Below are 19,470 nucleotides of genomic sequence, written 5' to 3'. Positions count from 1 at the left end.
GGTGCTGACTACAACGGTCATGTGCGTCGCCTGGTGTCACTCAGGAGATCAGGTGAGGATGATGACAGTTGTACTCATTGCCCGGTGCCTGGGAATACCGCTAGCTGTAAAGCTTTTCCCAGCTGCCAGAGCGTTTCATTCCAGTACATGTCACACGGATGTCACGCATTTCATCCGTGTGTCATCAATGTGAATGTGTGCGGCAAGCATTTCCTCCTTTCTGCTGGAAAAAAAGGATATCTGCAGGTTTTTCACACAGACACACTGTGTGAAAAAACTGACATGTACGCACAACCATTGAAAACAATGGGTGTGTGTCCGTATTTGCAGTACTTAAAAAAAAAAAAGGCCCCCCCCCCCCAAGAAAAAAAGGATGTGTGTGAGGGGGCCTATGGGGGAGATGAGCGAAATGGCTATCAACCAAACGATCAGCCGAAGCATCTTTTGACCAATGGCATCTAATGTGCATGGGGGCCTTATAAAGAATGGACATATCACATATAGTAGCTAATGTTGTCATAAGGAACCAACATTCAGACAGTACACGATCAGCAGATCATGATTATTCACAATGGTTGGATACAATTCTCATGGACTTTAAGGGTTTCACTCATCATGACAATCCATTTTATGACAAAGTCACCAAGAGATCAGCTGATTGCCAGGGGTTTGTTATGAATAGGTCACCGAGGAGGAGAGCAAGTCCAGGCTAAGCCACAGAAAACCAGAGAGCTTGGTACCCAAGTGGATTGCAGACCCCTGATCCTATCCACACAACTAGCAGTAGCCGTGAAGTGTACCTATGATGATCCTAGACGCCTCAGCACAGCCGGAGAGCTAACAGCCTAAAGCAAGAAAGGGGAAATCTAAACTGCCCCAGAGCAGACCCCAAAGGAATAGATAGCCCCCAAACATATATTGTCGGTGAGACAAGATGAAAACACAAACACAGGCAGGAAAATAGACTGAGCAAATGATGGGGCCCACACTGACTAGACAGGAAAGGAAAGACACTGTCTGCAATCACGCAAAAAAACCTGCATAAAGACCAACACGTCTGATGCAAAAAACACTGAAGTCACACGACTTCGCCCCCCACTATATCAGCACTCTGGTATATTCTGAAAGCAGAGCAAAAAGAGACCAATATAACGGGACAAAACAAACTGGCACAAGCAGTAACATAAGGGTGGTGATTCAGCACAGCCCCAGCCGGAGCTGGCTGACCCGCACCAAGAAGAGAGAGACAAAACCAGATCAAATGCAGAATAGCAAATAAACCACTTAGCTGAACACGCAGGGACAGAGCTGGAGAAATCAGACCTCAGGAGGAACAGGACGCAAATCACCAGCAGGGATAGAGGGAGTCGGCTGTCTTAAATCCCAATCTGAAACCCCAGATCTCCAATCGTCATCATCATTATCAGGTGGCTAGCCTCTGTCAATCAGATCAGCTCCATTACCTCCAGTAACCACCAGAGGGAGCCCAGAAAGAACTCGCAACCCCTCTGTCGATCTGACCAGCTCCATTACCTTCAGTAATAACCAGAGGGAGGCCAGAAAGCGAATTCACAACAGTACCCCCCCCCTTGAGGAGGGGTCACCGAACCCTCATCCACGCCACCAGGCCGATCAGGATGGGCCCGGTGAAAAGCACGAACCAATCTTTCGGCATGAATGTCAGAAGCAGAGACCCAAGAATTATCCTCCTGGCCATAACTCTTCCATTTGACCAAGTACTGGAGTCTCCGTCTAGCCAAACGAGAATCCAATATTTTTTCTACCTCATAGTCCAAATTGCCTTTAACCAATACAGGGTCAGGGGGCGCCGCCATAGGAACTACTGGCTCCACAATCCTCTTCAACAAAGATTTATGAAACACGTTATGGATCTTAAACGTTACTGGAAGAGCCAGTCGGAAAGAAACGGGATTAAGGATCTCCAAAATCTTATAAGGTCCAATGAATCTTGGCTTGAATTTTGGAGACGCAACCTTCATAGGAATATTCTTTGAAGACAACCAAACCAGATCACCCACTTTAAACCGGGGACCAATGGTCCTATGCCGGTTGGAAAACCGTTGGGCTTTTTCCTGAGAGTGGGACAACTTATCCACCACTTGGTCCCAAATCTGCTGCATTCTCTCCACCACAGAGTCAACACTTGGGCAGGCTGAAGATTCCACTTGCCCTGAAGAAAATCGAGGATGAAACCCAAAGTTACAGAAAAAGGGCGACATCAAAGTGGCAGAACTAGCTCTATTGTTTAGCGAGAATTTGGCAAAGGGCAAAAATGAGACCCAGTCATCCTGATTAGCAGATATGAAACATCTCAAATAGGACTCCAAAGTCTGGTTTGTTCTCTCAGTCTGCCCATTGGTCTGAGGAGGAAATGTAAAGGAGAAAGATAACTGAATTCTCAGTTTGGAACAAAAAGCTCTCCAAAATCTGGAAACAAACTGGACTCCTCTGTCCGACACAATGTTCTCAGGAATCCCGTGCAACCGAACCACCTGTTGTAAAAACAAGGGCACCAACTCAGAAGAAGATGGCAACTTTGGGAGTGGTACAAGATGGACCATCTTAGAAAATCTATCACAGAACACCCAGATAAGTCATTCTCAGAGAGACAGGAAAATCGGAAATAAAATCCATTAAGATATAGGTCCATGGCCTCCTGGGCACCGGCAGGGGCATCAACAACCCACTAGAACGAGAACAGGGCTTTGACCGAGAACAAGTCCCACAGGACTGCACAAAATTCTTGACATCACGAGATAAGCCAGGCCACAAAATAGACCAACTCACCAAATCTCTGGTACCAAAAATACCTGGATGACCAGCAAACGCGGAGCAATGAATTTCAGACATTACTCTTTTCCTCCACTGGTCAGGGACATACAATTTTCCCATAGGGCAACGTTCAGGTTTGTCCTCCTGAAATTCCTCCAGGGCACGTCTCAAATCAGGTGAAATAGCGGAAAGAACTACACCCTCATTTAGAATGGTAGTAGGCTCGGTCACATCAAGAGAATCCGCAAAGAAACTCCTAGAAAGGGCGTCCGCCTTAACATTCTTTGTGCCTGGAAGAAAAGAGACCACAAAATTAAAACGCATGAAAAACAAGGTCCACCTAGCCTGTCTAGGATTGAAGCGTTTGGCTGATTCAAGATAAATCAAATTCTTGTGGTCGGTGAGGACCACAACTTGATGTCTAGCTCCCTCCAACCAATGTCTCCACTCTTCAAATGCCCATTTCATGGCCAACAATTCCCGATTCCCCACGTCATAGTTGCAATCAGATGGGGAGAATTTTCGAGAAAAGAAGGCACAGGGATTCATCTTAGAAGTCACCGGATCTTTTTGGGACAAAATGGCTCCTGCACCAATCTCAGAAGCATCTACCTCCACCTGAAATGGGAGTGAGACATCAGGTTGCCATAGAACCGGAGCAGAAGTGAATCCCGGCTTAAGCTCCTGAAATACCGAGACTGCCTCTGGAGACCAATTCACCACATCAGCGCCCTTTTTGGTCAAATCAGTCAGTGGTTTAACAATACCAGAAAAATTACTTATAAATTTACGGTAGAAATTAGCAAAACCCAAAAACTTCTGGAGAGCCTTCAAAGAAGTGGGCTGAACCCAATCATAAATGGCCTGAATCTTGGCCGGGTCCATTTCAATAGCAGACGGGGACAAAATGAATCCCAAAAATGAAATCCTGTGTACACCAAAAAGGCACTTCGATCCCTTAACATACAGAGAATTTTCCCTCAAAATCCGGAACACAGTCCGGACATGTTCCACATGAGAATCCCAATCACTGGAAAAGATCAAAATATCATCCAGATAGATGATCAAAAACTTATCCACAAAGTCCCGGAAAATATCGTTCATAAAAGATTGGAAGACAGAAGGGGCATTAGTGAGCCCAAAAGGCATCACCAGGTACTCAAAATGTCCCTCCAGAGTATTAAACGCCGTCTTCCATTCATCCCCGTGCTTGATGCGAATAAGATTATACGCCCCCCTGAGGTCAAGCTTGGTAAACCAACAGGCACTTTTAACTCTGGAGAATAAATCAGAAATCAGGGGTAATGGGTACTGATATTTAACAGTGATTTTGTTAAGGGAACGATAGTCAATACATGGCCTTAATGAACCATCTTTCTTGGCCACAAAAAAAAGCCAGCGCCTAAAGGTGACGAGGATGGTCTAATATGACCCTTCTCCAACGACTCCTTGATAAAAGATCACATAGCATCATGTTCGGGTACTGATAAATTGAAAAGCCGACCCTTGGGAAATTTACACCCGAGCGTTAACTCAATTGCACAGTCATAACTCCTATGAGGAGGCAAAGACGCAGACTTACACTCACTAAATATATCAGAAAAATCAGCCAAATAGGAATATCATGAGACTGGGGAGAGATGGAGAAAACAGGAGTGTCCCTAAGAACACACTGACAACCCCAACTCACCACAGACACAGATTTCCAGTCCAAAACAGAATTATGAGTTTGCAACCAAGGAAAACCCAGAACAATAGTATCATGCAAATTGTGCAACACCAAAATGTACAATTTTCTTGGTGGTCCGGGGCGACCCGCATTATCACCTGGGTTCAAACCTGGAGTTTATTCTCCGCCAAAGGAGTAGCGTCAATACCCCTCAAAGGGATAGGAGTCCGCAGGGGTATCATGGGAAAACATGGATTTTTGTGAGTACTCACCGTAAAATCCTTTTCTCCGAGACGCTCATTGGGGGACACAGAGACTGTGGGTGTGTGCTTCTGCCGTCTGGAGGCCGACACTAAGTGTACAAAAAAAGAGTTAGCTCCTCCTCCGCCGCATACACCCTCGCCCCTAGGCCGGGCGTAACTCAGTTTAGTGCATAAGCAGTAGGAGAACGCGCCTTAAACTCAGGCAAGAAACTATATGTCTGAAAAAGGGGGCCACCCTAAACTTTGTACAAGGATTTGTATAACTCAAAATAAGTAAATGCCAACTGGCTGATAGGGTGGGTGCTGTGTCCCCCAATGAGCGTCTCGGAGAAAAGGATTTTACGGTGAGTACTCACAAAAATCCATGTTTCTCCTTCGTCTCATTGGGGGACACAGAGACTGTGGGACGTTCTAAAGCAGTCCTCTGGGCGGGATCTTAGCTCACCCAATCCATGCTAATTTGCGCCCCTGATTAGAGGTGCGCAACTGCTGCCTGGAGAATCTTTCTTCCCAGGCTTGCATCCGAGGATGCCTGGGTATGTACGTTATAATGTTTGACAAACGTATGCAAACTGGACCAGGTAGCTGCTTTGCATACCTGCTCCGCTGAAGCCTGGTGTCGCAGTGCCCATGAGGCACCCACTGCCCGTGCCGAGTGAGCCTTGATCCCTGCCGGAACCGGCGTGCCACTGATTTGATAAGCTTCTTGGACCGTCAGGCGAACCCATCTGGCCAAAGTCGCTCTGGACGCAGCGAGCCCCTTCCGCCGCCCCTCTGGAACCACGAATAGAGAGTCTGTCTGGCGGAATGGCGCTGTCCTTGTCACATACCTTCTAAGAGCTCTTACCAGATCCAGGGTGTGCAAAGCCTTCTCTACCCTGTGCACCGGTGCCGGGCAAAACGAGGGTAAGACAATGTCTTCGTTGATATGAAATGCAGACACAACCTTCGGCAAGAAGGGAGGAGCTGGCCTTAAAACTACCTTATCTTTATAAAAGGTCAGGAACGGCGGTTTACAAGATAAGGCCGCCAATTCCGAAACCCGCCTAATAGACGTTATAGCTACTAGAAAAACGACCTTTCTGGACAGGTAAGGTAAGGAGACCTCTTGCAATGGTTCGAAAGGAGCCTCCTGAAGGGCCCTGAGCACTAAGTTCAGGTCCCATGATTCCGTCGGCGCCTTATAGGGGGGTACTAAATGTGCGACCCCCTGCATAAACGTCCTAACCTGCCAGACGGAAGCGACTTTTCGTTGGAAAAGCACCGACAGGGCCGAGATTTGCGTTCTGAGCGAACTCGGAGCCAACCCTGCGTCCAGCCCTGCCTGTAGAAAAGCCAGTACGTTGGGGATCGAAAAAAACCAGAGGAGCCACTTCACGATCCCTACACCAACGGAAAAAAACTTCCCAAGTTCGATGATATACTCTCGCCGAGGAAGGCTTTCGGGCACTCACCATCGTGACCGCCACATCGCGCCTGAATCCTGCCTGTGTTAACAGCCAAGATTCAATGGCCACGCCGTCAAACACAGGGCCCCTAAGTTCGGATGGCAGATCGGCCCTTGGGACAGTAAGTCCGGCCGATCTGGAAGACGCCAGGGTACGTCCACCACTAGTTGGACCAGATCTGCATACCAGGCCCGCCGGGGCCAGTCTGGGGCCAGCAGAATTGCTGGAACCTTCTCTCTCCTTATTTTCCTGATAACTCTTGGAAGCAGCGGCAGCGGGGGGAACAAGTACGGGAGACGAAACTGGCTCCACGGGAGCACCAGAGCGTCTGCTGCGATTGCCTGCGGATCGAGGGATCGAGCGACAAACCTTTGTACTTTGGCATTCTCTCTGGATGCCATAAGGTCCACGTCTGGTGTCCCCCACCGTTGGCAGATCTGCTGAAAGATCTCGGGGTGCAGGGACCATTCCCCTGCCGCGACCCCCTGTCGGCTGAGAAAATCTGCCGCCCAGTTTTCGACTCCTGGAATGTGCACCGCTGAAATTACCACGCGGTTCGTCTCTGCCCAACGCAGTACCAGTCCGACCTCGCGCATGGCTGCCTGGCTGCGCGTGCCCCCTTGATGGTTGACATATGCTACTGCTGTAGCATTGTCCGACTGGATGCGCACCGGCCGGTGTCTCAGGAAACACTGGAAATGTTGCAGGGCCAATCGTATTGCCTGTATCTCCAGAATGTTGATCGGGAGAACTATCTCCTGAACGGACCACCGCCCCTGGGCTATGTGACTCTGGAAAACTGCTCCCCAACCTTGCAGGCTTGCATCGGTCGTCACCACCAACCATTGTTCCGGGGGAAAGGGTTTCCCCTGGACCAGAGACGAGTCGCGAGTCCACCACCGGAGTGAACCTCGTACCAGCGGAGACAACTTGCACCGATGACTGAGAGACAGCAGCCTCCGGTCCCATGCTGTCAAGAGCGCATGCTGAAGCGGACGGAGATGGAACTGGGCAAACGGGATTGCTTCCATCGCCGCCACCATTCTGCCCAACACACTCATGCCGTACCGCATGGATCTGGTGCCCGGCTGTAGAAGGTTCCGTACCCCTTGCTTGATTTTTTGCGCCTTGTCCTGAGGGAGGATCACCAGCCCCCGGGAGGTGTCGAAAATCATGCCTAGGAACACGATTCTTTGGGCTGGAACCAAGGACGACTTGCTCCGATTGATCAACCAGCCCAGACGGGCCAGGGTATCCAGAGTGATACTGACATTGTCCTGGCACTCCTGAAACGACGGCCCCTTTACCAAAAGGTCGTCCAGGTAAGGTAACACCGTTATGCCCCGTGCATGCAGGATGGCCATAACCACCGCCATTATCTTTGTAAAGACTCTGGGGGCAGTGGCTAAGCCGAAGGGCAGAGCCACAAATTGGAAATGACGTCCTCCGATCGCAAAACGCAGGAACCTCTGGTGTGGGGGAAATATCGGAATATGCAGATATGCATCCTGCACATCGATCGAGGCCAGGAATTCCCCTGGATCCATGGCTGCAATGATCGAGCGGAGGGACTCCATCCGGAATCGCCTGACCCTGATGAATCTGTTCAGGATCTTTAGATCCAGTACTGGCCTCACAGTCCCGTCTTTTTTGGGGACCGAAAACAGATTGGAGTAAAACCCCTGCGACTCTTCGCCCTGCGGCACTGGGGCGATGACCCCTTTGCGCTGTAGCGTCATTATAGCCTGTAACAAACTCTCCGCCTGCGAATCTGTCTTGGAAAGTCGGGAACGGAAGAATCGCTGTGGTGGCCGTCCGACAAACTCTATCTTGTACCCGGACGATATTAGTTCTGCCACCCAAGTGTCGCGTGTCACTGCGACCCAAACGTGGCTGAACCCTAGTAGGCGTCCGCCCACTCTGTCGTCCGTAGGTACGGAGCGCCTCCAGTCATTTAGCTGGAGGTTTTTGGGACCTGGCCCCCCTCGCTCTGGGCAAACGGCCTCGGCCTCTACCCAGCGGATTGGCCCTGTAAGAGGCTTGCTTTTCCCTACTCTGGCCATCGTTTGCGGAGGAGTATGCCCTGGCCGAAGTCCCCCCCCAGGGGCTACGAAAGGGTCGAAAACGCCTCTGCGTTTGCCTGAATGCCGGGCAACTTCTCTGCTGCGGGAGGAAACTACTTTTCCCCCCTGTGGCTTCTGAGATAAGCTTGTCCAGCTTCTCACCGAACAGCCGATTGCCCTGAAAAGGCAATGAGGTTAAGGATTTTTTAGAGATAGAATCCGCTTTCCACAGCCTCAGCCATAATGCACGCCTAATGGCGATCGCATTCGCTGCCGCAACAGCCGAACACTCGGCCGCGTCCAGTGAAGCGCTGACAAGATAATCACTCGCTCCTGATATCTGATTTGCCACCTCCAAGACCTCCGCGGGCAGATCCCTGTCTTGGAGGGCCTTATACAGAGCGTCCCCCCACGAAACCATGGCTTTAGCCACCCAAGTTGCCGCAAAGGAGGGGGCCAGAGCCGACCCTGCTGCCTCATATACCGAGCGGGCAAGCCCGTCCATGAGGCGATCAGTTGGGTCCTTTATAGAAGAAACACTGGGTATCGACAATAGCGATCTTGATGCTAAACGTGATACCGGTGGGTCCACTACTGGCGACTCTACCCAACCCTTATGGAGCTCAGGAGGAAACGGATACTTTGCTTGCAGCGCTTTTTGCATTGCAAAACGCTTATCCGGGTGTTCTCTATGTTTCTGGACTAGCTCCTCAAACTCCGGATGCGTGGCAAACCTTCTATGTGGTCGCCTGGATTTCTTGAAAGAGACCTTGTGACCTGAGGCTGTGGGCACCTCGTCCTCGATCTCTAATGTCTGGTTGACTGCCTCAATGAGACTGTCCACCGAGTCCTGGAACCCCAGGCTTTCTAGATTCCAGGCCTCCTCCTCTCCTTCATCCTGATCGCTCCCTGAGCTCAGCGACGGGGAACGGGATGCCCTAATACCCGCCGCCGAAGCCCCGGAGGGCCCGGCCGACGGGGAACGAGCCCTTTTGATATGAGCTTGCCTGGTACTGGAGCGACCTCTAATGGTTGGAGGGTCCTGAGACGAGGACGAGCTCTCTTCCGCTGGCAGACCACCATCCTTGTTCCTGCCCGGGCCTTGAAGGGATTCAATTGCCCTTGTGAGGGACAGCATAGAATGCGATAAGGACACCGCCCATTCCGGGGGGTCCTGACCCCTGGGTTCAGAAACAGTGGGGGGCTCCTGGGCGCGCTCCGACTCGCAGGCTTCACAATATTTACCCGCCTGTGCCTTTGGCAGCCTGACCCCACAGGACACGCAAACCGCGTAAAGGAAAGAGTGAGCTTTCCCTTTGGCAGACATACTTGCACAGGCTGAAGGCAGGGTAGAAGGAGGAGGAGGGTAACCCCTTCCCTGACAACCAGTGCGGTTCTCCAAACGGAGTTACACTCACCCACCGGCAGGGTCCCACTCCTGTTTGAAGTACCCCGGGAAGCTCCGGATGCGTGGACGCGAGGTGGTAGGGCGGAAGTCTCCTCTCCGGGACCTGTGCGCCCGCCGTTTTCCACCCCTTGACCCCCAGGCCTCCTGCTCCTATACAGCGCGTCTCCCCGACGTCAGTGGGCGGGACTTCCGGCTACCACCGGAAGTCGGCGCGCGGCCTCGCGCGATAGTCACGGACCTCCTCCTGCAGCGGGGCCGCGGCCGCCGGCGGGCTTCCGGCCGCACTCCGGTACACGCGGTGTGCGGCGTCCGGTTGCAACGCCACTCTGGCTACCGTTACACACCGGGGCAAACTTGCGGTGCTCTCCAGGAGCGGATCCCCCAAATATTAAAGGTGAGCAGGGCCATCCGCCGTGGGCTCCATCCCCGGCAGGGGGGGGGGGGGACTTCTGGTACCGGCTTCTTCCCCCTGTACTCGCCACGTCCACAAACTAGATCGGCTCACCTGCGCCTCCAATTCAGCCCCTGGACTCACTACCAAGGGGTGGAAGGGGCCTCCATACATTGTTGTTGTAGGAGAGGAACAACGTGGAGGCTGACCCCTGGTTCTGCTCACACGTGCTCGCCTGATGAAGTTATGGGGAAACCGAATCCTCTTATCAGGACGCGTTGCCCCTCTTTTAAAAAAAAAATAGTTGTCTGGCAAAAAGTCCCAGATGTGTCCCTCGGTGCGGGAGAGGACACGTGGAGGGTTACTCACACGTGGTCGCCCGTTGATGATTTGGGGAGATCGGATCCTCTCTATAGGATCCGTCGCCCCTGTCTTATCTTCATAGAAAAAAAGGGAAAAAAAAAAAAAAAAATCTAGTCTGGAGCTCCAGACTGCGTGTGCCTCCATCAGACACTAAGCAAAAACTGAGTTACGCCCGGCCTAGGGGCGAGGGTGTATGCGGCGGAGGAGGAGCTAACTCTTTTTTTGTACACTTAGTGTCGGCCTCCAGACGGCAGAAGCACACACCCACAGTCTCTGTGTCCCCACAGTCTCTGTGTCCCCCAATGAGACGAAGGAGAAATCACAACATTTAGCAAAGTCCAAATCCATCAGATTCAAAGCTGCTCCTGAATCTACAAAATCCTTAGCGGTAAATGTAGACAAGGAGTAGATTAGGGTAATCGCCAAAAGAAACTTAGGCTGTACACTGCCCACCGCAAATGTGTGAGCAAAACGCTTTTCTCATTTAGGGCAGACAAATAGTATGAGAGGCGTTTCCACAGAAAAAACACAGCTTATTAAAACCCTATCACATTGCATGGGTTCAGACGTTCGTTCGAAAGGCGGCAACGCCTCTCGTGTAGTTTTACGTTCACGTAAACGCCGATCAATTTGAATGGCCAATGACATAGAATCGTCTAGACCAGAGGGAACAGGAAATCCCACCATAACATCTTTTACGGTTTCTGCCAAACCCTTCCGAAAGATAGCTGCTAGGGCATCGTCATTCCATTTAGTAAGGACTGCCCACTTTCGGAATTTCTGACAATATAACTCTGCAGAATCCTGACCCTGGTTCAATGCCAATAAGGTTTTCTCAGCTTCATCAATAGCATTAGGTTCATCATACAACAACCCCAAGGATTGAAAAAACGCGTCCACATTAGCCAGAATAGGATCTCCGGGTGTCAAAGAAAAGGCCCAATCCTGGGGATTACCGCGCAGCAGGGAGATGACAATTTTAACCTGCTGCACAGAGCTCCCTGATGAGTTAGGTTTCAAAGCAAAAAATAGTTTACAATTAGTCTTAAAATTCAAAAATTTAGACCGATCCCCAAAAAACACATCAGGAGTAGGGATTTTTGGTTCAACAGCAGATGATTGAGCGAGATAGGCAGAAATTCCCCGCACTTCAGCAGCGAGCTGCTCAACACGATCAGGCAATTGCTTAGTCTCCATTTAGAGAAAAAAAAAAAATCTCCTGCAGCCCCAGAAAAAAAAGAGGAAAATATAAATATGTTAAAAAAAATCCTGACACTTTTTTTTTTTTAAATTCTTTCCTTCTTTGGAGTACCCTAGAGTCTACAGTTAGGTTTGTGATTCTGTTATGAATGGGTCACCGAGGAGGAGAGCAGGTCCAGGCTAAGCCACAGAAAACCAGAGAGGTTGGTACCTAAGCGGATTGCAGACCCCTGATCCTATCCACACAACTAGCAGTAGACGTGTAGCGTACCTACAATGATCCTAGATGCCTCGGCACAGCTGGAGAGCTAACTAAGCCTAAAGCAAGAAAGGGGAAATCTAAACTGCCTCAGAGAAGACCCCAAAGGAATAGATAGCCCCCAAACATATATTGTCAGTGAGACAAGATGAAAACACAAATCCTTAAGGATAAAGTTATTCTCGGGCTCTCTGTGCGCTGCTTGACCGGAATAAAATCACCACAATATGAACAATTTGTCCATTTATTTCCCAACGCGTTTCGAAATGTGTACCATTTTTTCTTCAGGGGATGACATATATGTCATCCCCTGAAGAAAAAATGGTACACATTTCGAAACGCGTTGGGAAATAAATGGACAAATTGTTCATATTGTGGTGATTTTATTCCGGTCAAGCAGCGCACAGAGAGCCCGAGAATAACTTTATCCTTAAGGATTTGCATTGGAGGTCACGGAGTGGACCTTCGGGCGTGCAGCAAGCTGACGGCGAGTTTATATGCTTATCTCTCTCCTGGAAAGGGTGAGTAGACTTTATTCACATCTATTTCACTTATCACCAGATAAGACCCTATTGCGCTCTTTTGTTTCCCAGTTTTATTATATAAGATGAAAACACAAACACAGGCAGGAAAATAGACTGAGCAAATGATGGGGCCCACACTGACTAGACAGGACAGGAAAGGAAAGACACTGTCTGCAATCACGCAAAAAACCCTGCAAAAAGTCCAACACGTCTGATGCAAAAAACACTGAAGTCACATGACTTCACCCCCCACTATATCAGCACTCTGGTATATTCTGAAAGCAGAGCAAAAAGAGACCAATATAACGGGACAAAACAAACTGGCACAAGCAGTAACATAAGGGCGGTGATTCAGCACAGCCCCAGCCGGAGCTGGCTGACCCGCACCAAGAAGAGATAGACAAAACCAGATCAAATGCAAACAGAATAGCAAATAAACCACTTAGCTGAACACGCAGGGACAGCTGGAGAAATCAGACCTCAGGAGGAACAGGAAGCAAATCACCAGCAGTGATAGAGGGAGTCGGCTGTCTTAAATCCCAATCTGAAACCCCAGATCTCCAATCGTCATCATCATTATCAGGTGGCAAGCCTCTGTCAATCAGATCAGCTCCATTACCTCCAGTAACCACCAGAGGGAGCCCAGAAAGAGAACTCGCAACCCCTCTGTCGATCTGACCAGCTCCACTACCTTCAGTAATAACCAAAGCGAATTCACAACAGGTTTAGCTATAGGAACACCAGGCAGGCCGCTGCTGTTGCCAGTCTGAGCTCTGGATGGACATAGGATTTCCAGGAAATGCTCCTTTCTTTAGGCCTCATTTATATGTCCGTGTTACATGTACATGTTGTATCTGTTTCTTTCATAGATAGAACGTGTTCCATCTATTATAATCTATGCTGCTATTCACAAGTCCGTGATTTTCGTGGACCGTGAGTCCATTGAAAACTCACGGATATGTCCATTTTTTTTTTCAGTATCACTGATGAAAAGGACCAAAACAAGTCTATGGGGCACTGAAAACACGTACAGCACATGGATGGCATCTGCGTGTTGTCTGTATTTAACATTGAAAAGTGTAGGAGAAGCTTTGTAATTTATTAATCCATCTGTGAAGAACACTGATGGTAAAAACGGACACATGGGATCATACACTGATGACATGTTACCAGTTTTATACATACTGTATGTGCTTAGATGTGGATGAGGCCTTAGGTAAGGTTTCAGGCGGCAGTAATAAATAGCTGCCTGGTAACGTAGATTGTGGACAGGACTCCTCCATGTGCTTGTCTGCATTGTGGACAAGTGCTGGAGCTGCTGTTATACTACGCACTATTCCAGTGCCTGCGGCAATTCTTCCCAGATAGACCACTGGTGTAAATGAGTCCTGTAAGTAAATCACAGGAACAATGAGTCTGCTTACCTTGCAATGAAAGTCACTAATAGCATCTCCTTACTGGATGAAGTATGGCTGACGTTTGGATCCAGTATCCCACTGGTGGGGGAGATGGAAAATATATCTTGTCCACTGTATCTTTCCTGCTTGTCTGAAAGTAAGAATAAAGGCTTTTTATAGTCGATGTTACAATAGCATCGTCCATCATAATGGATCAGGAGCTTGAAGAAAACATCTTTTTGGTTAGGGTCACGCGCTTTTGCTTGTCATTTTTATTTTACTCTCCCTTCCCCCATCACCGCTACCACCCCATGAAAGCATGCATCACACGTTAATAATTGCACAGACCCGCTTTCACAGCATTGTGGAAGTAAAATCCCAAAATGCATTTTTTAAAAGTATAAAATCGCAATGAGTTGCATAGAAGACAAATAATTTAAAAAAAAAAAACAACTAAAAAACCCTTGTGCTCCAGCTCTTCACGGGAATTGTGTGAGCCGGTGATCCTCTCTGGTCTACTTTTCCCTCTTGTTGCAAATCCTACATTTTAGCCTTTTTCTCTCTTGAACTATAGTAATGGTATTCAATATTAACAGTTCTCTGTATTATTGGGTACAATATTTACCCAGTAAAGCAGTCCAGAAACTTTTTGATCCACTTCTGTTCATCAGAAAAACTTCTTGTGTCCTTGTTTGCCCGACAAAGCAGGTCCCGAAATCCACAGTGTCAGAGGAGAGCTGTAATACTGGCATGGTCAGGTACGCACTCAAGGGGACTTGCTGCAGGATGAAATTTTGGGGTGTCAGGAGAAGATTGGATGTAATTAAATAATGTATTAAATTAGTGATCGCATGAAAAGAGTCAATAGAAAAGTAACCTGAGAGCTGTTATTGCTGTACTCGATGATTAATTGCTGGGTAAAGTGCAGCTTCTCCTCGCCATTCTCTGACTGAAGGATTTTAACACCAGGCAGCATCTGATCATCCGGCAGGTTCTGGTACGTCAGTAGTTCCAGAGTTGTGCAAAATGACACCTTGACCTATGTAACGGAAGCATTCCTATTGTTAATTTTTAGGATCTACCCATCTATAGAGAATATGATGTATGCTCATCTGTATAGGAAGAACACATTATACTACTGCACTCCATCAGTTATACTTATTTCTGTAGCACGAACATATTCTGCAGCACTTTATAGACATTGTCATCGCTGTCCAAATTATGGCTCACAATCTACATTCCCTATCAGTATGTCTTTCGAGTGTGTGAGGAAACTGAAGAACCCAGAGGAAACCCATGAAAACACAAGGAGAACATACAAACTCCTTGCAGATGTTCTCCAAGGTGAAATGTGAACCACTGAGCCACTGTACTTAAAGGGTATGTACTAAGATTAGACATTACCCCCTATCCATAGGATATGGCATAACTTTCTGATCACTGGGGGTCTGACTGCTGGGGATCACCAATTGATACCAAGAGGGGGCTCTGAAGATCTTAGGATTTAGAAGCCAAGTCAACTCCTTGAACTCTATATCTTGTTTCTCAAACCATTCTTAAAAGTTATTTGCAGTATGAAATGATCCTGCTGAAAAAGACTGCTGCAGTTAAAAATATGGTTACCATGAAGTGAGTGTACTTGTTCGTTAGGTAGCATGTCATAGTAACATTCACAGAAATTCCTCGGCAGAACACAGCCCACAGTATCAACCTGCTTCTTCTGATTTCCCTCTGTCCTGCAGTATATCCTTGCATGCTGCCACCGATGTACGTAGATGAGATGTGTCTGAAGGATGTGACCATGGAAATTATAGGCCAGTAAGTCTAACCTCTATTGTTGGTGAGATATTTGAAGGGTTTCTGAGGGATGTTATTCTGGATTATCTCAATGAGAATAACTGTTTTACTCCATATCAGCATGGGTTTATGAGGAATCGCTCCTGTCAAACCAATCTAATCAGTTTCTATACAAGAGCTCTGCTATAGACTGGACCAAGGTGAGTCATTGGATGTGGTATATCTTGATTTTTCTAAAGCGTTTGATACCGTGCCACACAAGAAGTTGGTACACAAAATGAGAATGCTGGGTCTGGGGGAAAATGTGTGTAAATGGGTAAGTAACTGGCTTAGTGATAGAAAGCAGAGGGTGGTTATAAATGGTATATTCTCTAACTGGGTCGCTGTGACCAGTGGGGTACCGCAGGGGTCGGTGTTGGGACCTATTCTCTTCAATATATTTATTAACGATCTGGTAGAAGGTTTACACAGTAAAATATCGATATTTGCAGATGATACAAAACTATGTAAAGCAGTCAATACAAGAGAAGATAGTATTCTGCTACAGATGGCGCTGGATAACTTGGAAACTTGGGCCGAAAGGTGGCAGATGCAGTTTAACAATGATAAATGTAAGGTTATACACATGGGAAGAAGGAATCAATATCACCATTACACACTGAACGGTAAACCACTGGGTAAATCTGACATGGAGAAGGACTTGGGGATCCTAGTTAATGATAAACTTACCTGAAGCAGCCAGTGCCAGGCAGCAGCTGCCAAGGCAAACAGGATCATGGGGTACATTAAAAGAGGTCTGGGTACACATGATGAGAGCATTATACTGCCTCTGTACAAATCCCTGGTTAGATCGCACATGGAGTACTGTGTACAGGTTTGGGCACCGGTGCTAAGGAAGGATATAATAGAACTAGAGCGAGTACAAAGGAGGGCAACAAAATTAATAAAGGGGATGGGGGAACTACAATACCCAGAGAGATCAGCAAAATTAGGATTATTTAGTCTAGAAAAAAGACGACTGAGGGGCGATCTAATAACCATGTATAAGTATATAAGGGAACAATACAAATATCTCTCCGAGGATCTGTTTATACCAAGGAATGTGACGGTCACAAGGGGGCATTCTCTGCGTCTGGAGGAGAGAAGGTTTTTCCACCAACATAGAAGAGGATTCTTTATTGTTAGGGCAGTGAGAATCTGGAATTCCTTGTCTGAGGAGGTGGTGATGGCGAACTCAGTCGAAGGGTTCAAGAGAGGCCTGGATGTCTTCCTGGAGCGTAAGAATATTGTATCTTACAGTTATTAGGTTCTTTAGAAGGACGTAGATCTGGGGATTTATTCTGATGGAATATAGGCTGCACTAGATGGACAAATGTCTTTTTTGGCCTTGCTTGCTAACTATGTTACCATGGATCACAGCACAAGAAATGACAGAATAGGTTACTCACTAGCCTCTCCTCCCTTGCCTGATCAGCTGCATGTAGATGATCCATTAAGGAAGATGCAGTGGATGAACTTTAAGGTAGTTTATTCACAGTACTTTGGCAAATGATGATGTAGAGATGTCAGGGAAGGTAAAGGGAAGAGGATTAGGTAGAAGATAGAGGTAACAGGAGAATCCTCTCACCAGCTCTGATGCACGTTTCTGCCAAAATGGCACTGACGAGAAAGAAAGGATGTGTGTTAGGCGTCGGGTTCCTGGCTCTGCACAAGAGGAATCCTGAGCCTTGCCTCCTGCAGTCTCCCATTCTCCTCCAACCACAGAGGAGGCTGCTTAGCAAAGACATCAATCCCAGTGTCTTGCTCAAGCTAGTACTGTCGGTTTGTTTGCTGCTGCCTTCCCGGGGTCAGCTATAGCAACCTGCACTGAGCAGCAGCGAGCAGCTTCCGGGACTGTCCTTTCGGTCTACTGAGCATGCCCGTGGGTCGACCTCTCATTGGAGGTCAGGGGTCACATGCTCAGGTCCTATTGCTTCTCCAATTGGTCCAAGGGGAAGGTCCCGGAAGGACGCTGCTATAAAAGGTTCACATGACTGCCCGGCCATGCGCTAGTATAGACTCTATTTGCATGTGTGATGATGGATGCTTGAGACAGGTGACTGACTCATGACTGTAAGAAGAGAAGGAAGATCCGGTACTGTAGATTTCATAAAATCCACAGGAAACTTTATTCACATATTTTCATAATAAAAACAGAAAGGGGAAGAAGACCCCCACGCTTACGCATTTCGAACCCCACAACAGGTTCTTCTTCAGAGGCATAAAACAAAATAAATTGCAAACTAGTTATAAACATTCTCAACCAACCGAGAGACTCCACAAGTGTATAATCAAGGAGGCAGGCAATTAAGCCCTCAGATTACCGGTGAAGTCACTCCCTCGCTTGAAAAGACACCTGAACAACAATAGACAAAACACATAAAATGTACAAAAATATGTATGCATTACGTACGTATAAATATGCAAATACATGACAAATTATAAATAACATATTAATCTTATTCATAATACATAGAAATCCACAATCCTCAAAAGAGAAAGAAAGAGAGAAAAAAAAAAACCCTCAGTGCTCAGTAAAAATACATGAGGTCATTCCTATAATTTAAATCAGAAAATTGCTCCAAAGATGACTCCAAATCTTTAATGGAAGCCTCAATATTGGTCAATTTGACAGATGCTTCCCGACAATGTAGTAAATGTTCCCAGTCACCCCCTCTAGGGGGTTTCGCTACCCGTTCTATTACTTTTACTTTGAGACTACATAAATTGCCCCCATGTATTTCTAGAAAATGTTTAGATTAACCAGACACATTCTTGCGACTGGACATGGGCTCTGGATTAGAGGCAGTAATGTACTCACTTAATCTCCTCTTCAAGCTACGTGTGGTACCACCAATATAATAAATACCGCACAATGTGCACTCTGCCATGTACACTAAATGAGTGGTATTGCAGTATATAATATATATTTTTTGTTATTTTGGTGTATAAAATTTCCATGATATTGATAGATATGTTATTGGATTTTAATCACAATATTTAAGCATTTTTTTTATTTATATACATGGTTTTATATGATATATGAGTGTTTCCACAGGAAATGATGTCAAAGAAAGGTGTATTGAAACAGTTTGTGATTGTATTTATATCCTGAATTTGTGATTGTTTTTTATGCCCTGATGAAGTGGCTGGTTTTGCCACGAAACGCGTAGGCTTATTAAAGAAGTTTTTTATTATATGGACTGCCGAAGGTGCGCTTTTTTCTGGTCAGCGCGGTTTATTCAGCCCGGCTCTTTTTTCCACTTTGGATTTGTTTCATTTATTACCAGCGGGATACCAGCGACGACCGGACCTTTATGACTGATTCCCAGTTTGTTGTGACTCACACAACTTCAGCAGGTGAGTCTAACTGATTGGGCTTGCTTGCTATTGTGGTTCTTCAAGACAATACACCCTATGTGCGCTTTCCATTTTTGTTTTTTCTAGTATATAATAATGACTTTCTTACAGAAATGGAATGACATTCTGAGCAAATGTTCTTTGAAATTAATGTCTCTCATTGTGGAAGAAGAATCTGTCAAATTGACCAATATTGAAGCTTCCATTAAAGATTTGAACTCAACTTTGGAGCAATTTTCTGATTTAAATTATAGGAATGACCTCATGTATTTTTACTGAGCACTGAGGGTTTTTTTTTCTGTCTCTTTCTCTTTTGAGGATTATGGATTTCTATGTATTATGAATAAGATTAATGTTATTTATAATTTGTCATGTATTTGCACATTTTATGTGTTTTGTGTGGAGTTGGTTGAGAATGTTTATAACTAGTTTGCAATTTATTTTGTTTTATGCCTCTGAAGAAGAACCTGTTATGGGGTTCGAAACGCATAAGGTG

General features: G+C 46.9%; 1 protein-coding gene across 2 annotated transcripts in view; it reads right to left on the bottom strand.

Annotated features, from left to right (window-relative positions):
• The window catches only part of DLEC1 (DLEC1 cilia and flagella associated protein), a 121,817-nt gene that overhangs the window by 1,074 nt on the left and 101,273 nt on the right, over positions 1–19,470 (bottom strand). For both annotated transcript variants that reach the window (XM_073581481.1, XM_073581480.1), the window contains 3 exons: positions 14,656–14,817; positions 14,404–14,557; positions 13,806–13,929 (listed from right to left, as the gene is read on the bottom strand). In XM_073581481.1, coding sequence (XP_073437582.1) covers positions 13,806–13,929; positions 14,404–14,557; positions 14,656–14,817 — 440 coding nt within the window. The remainder of the gene's footprint in view (positions 1–13,805; positions 13,930–14,403; positions 14,558–14,655; positions 14,818–19,470) is intronic.

The sequence above is a fragment of the Dendrobates tinctorius genome, unplaced genomic scaffold, assembly GCF_039654945.1.
Source record: "Dendrobates tinctorius isolate UK_male_01 unplaced genomic scaffold, ASM3965494v1 ptg000070l, whole genome shotgun sequence".
In the NCBI taxonomy this organism is placed as follows: Eukaryota; Metazoa; Chordata; class Amphibia; order Anura; family Dendrobatidae; genus Dendrobates; species Dendrobates tinctorius.
This window is presented reverse-complemented; position numbering and strand designations above follow the sequence as displayed.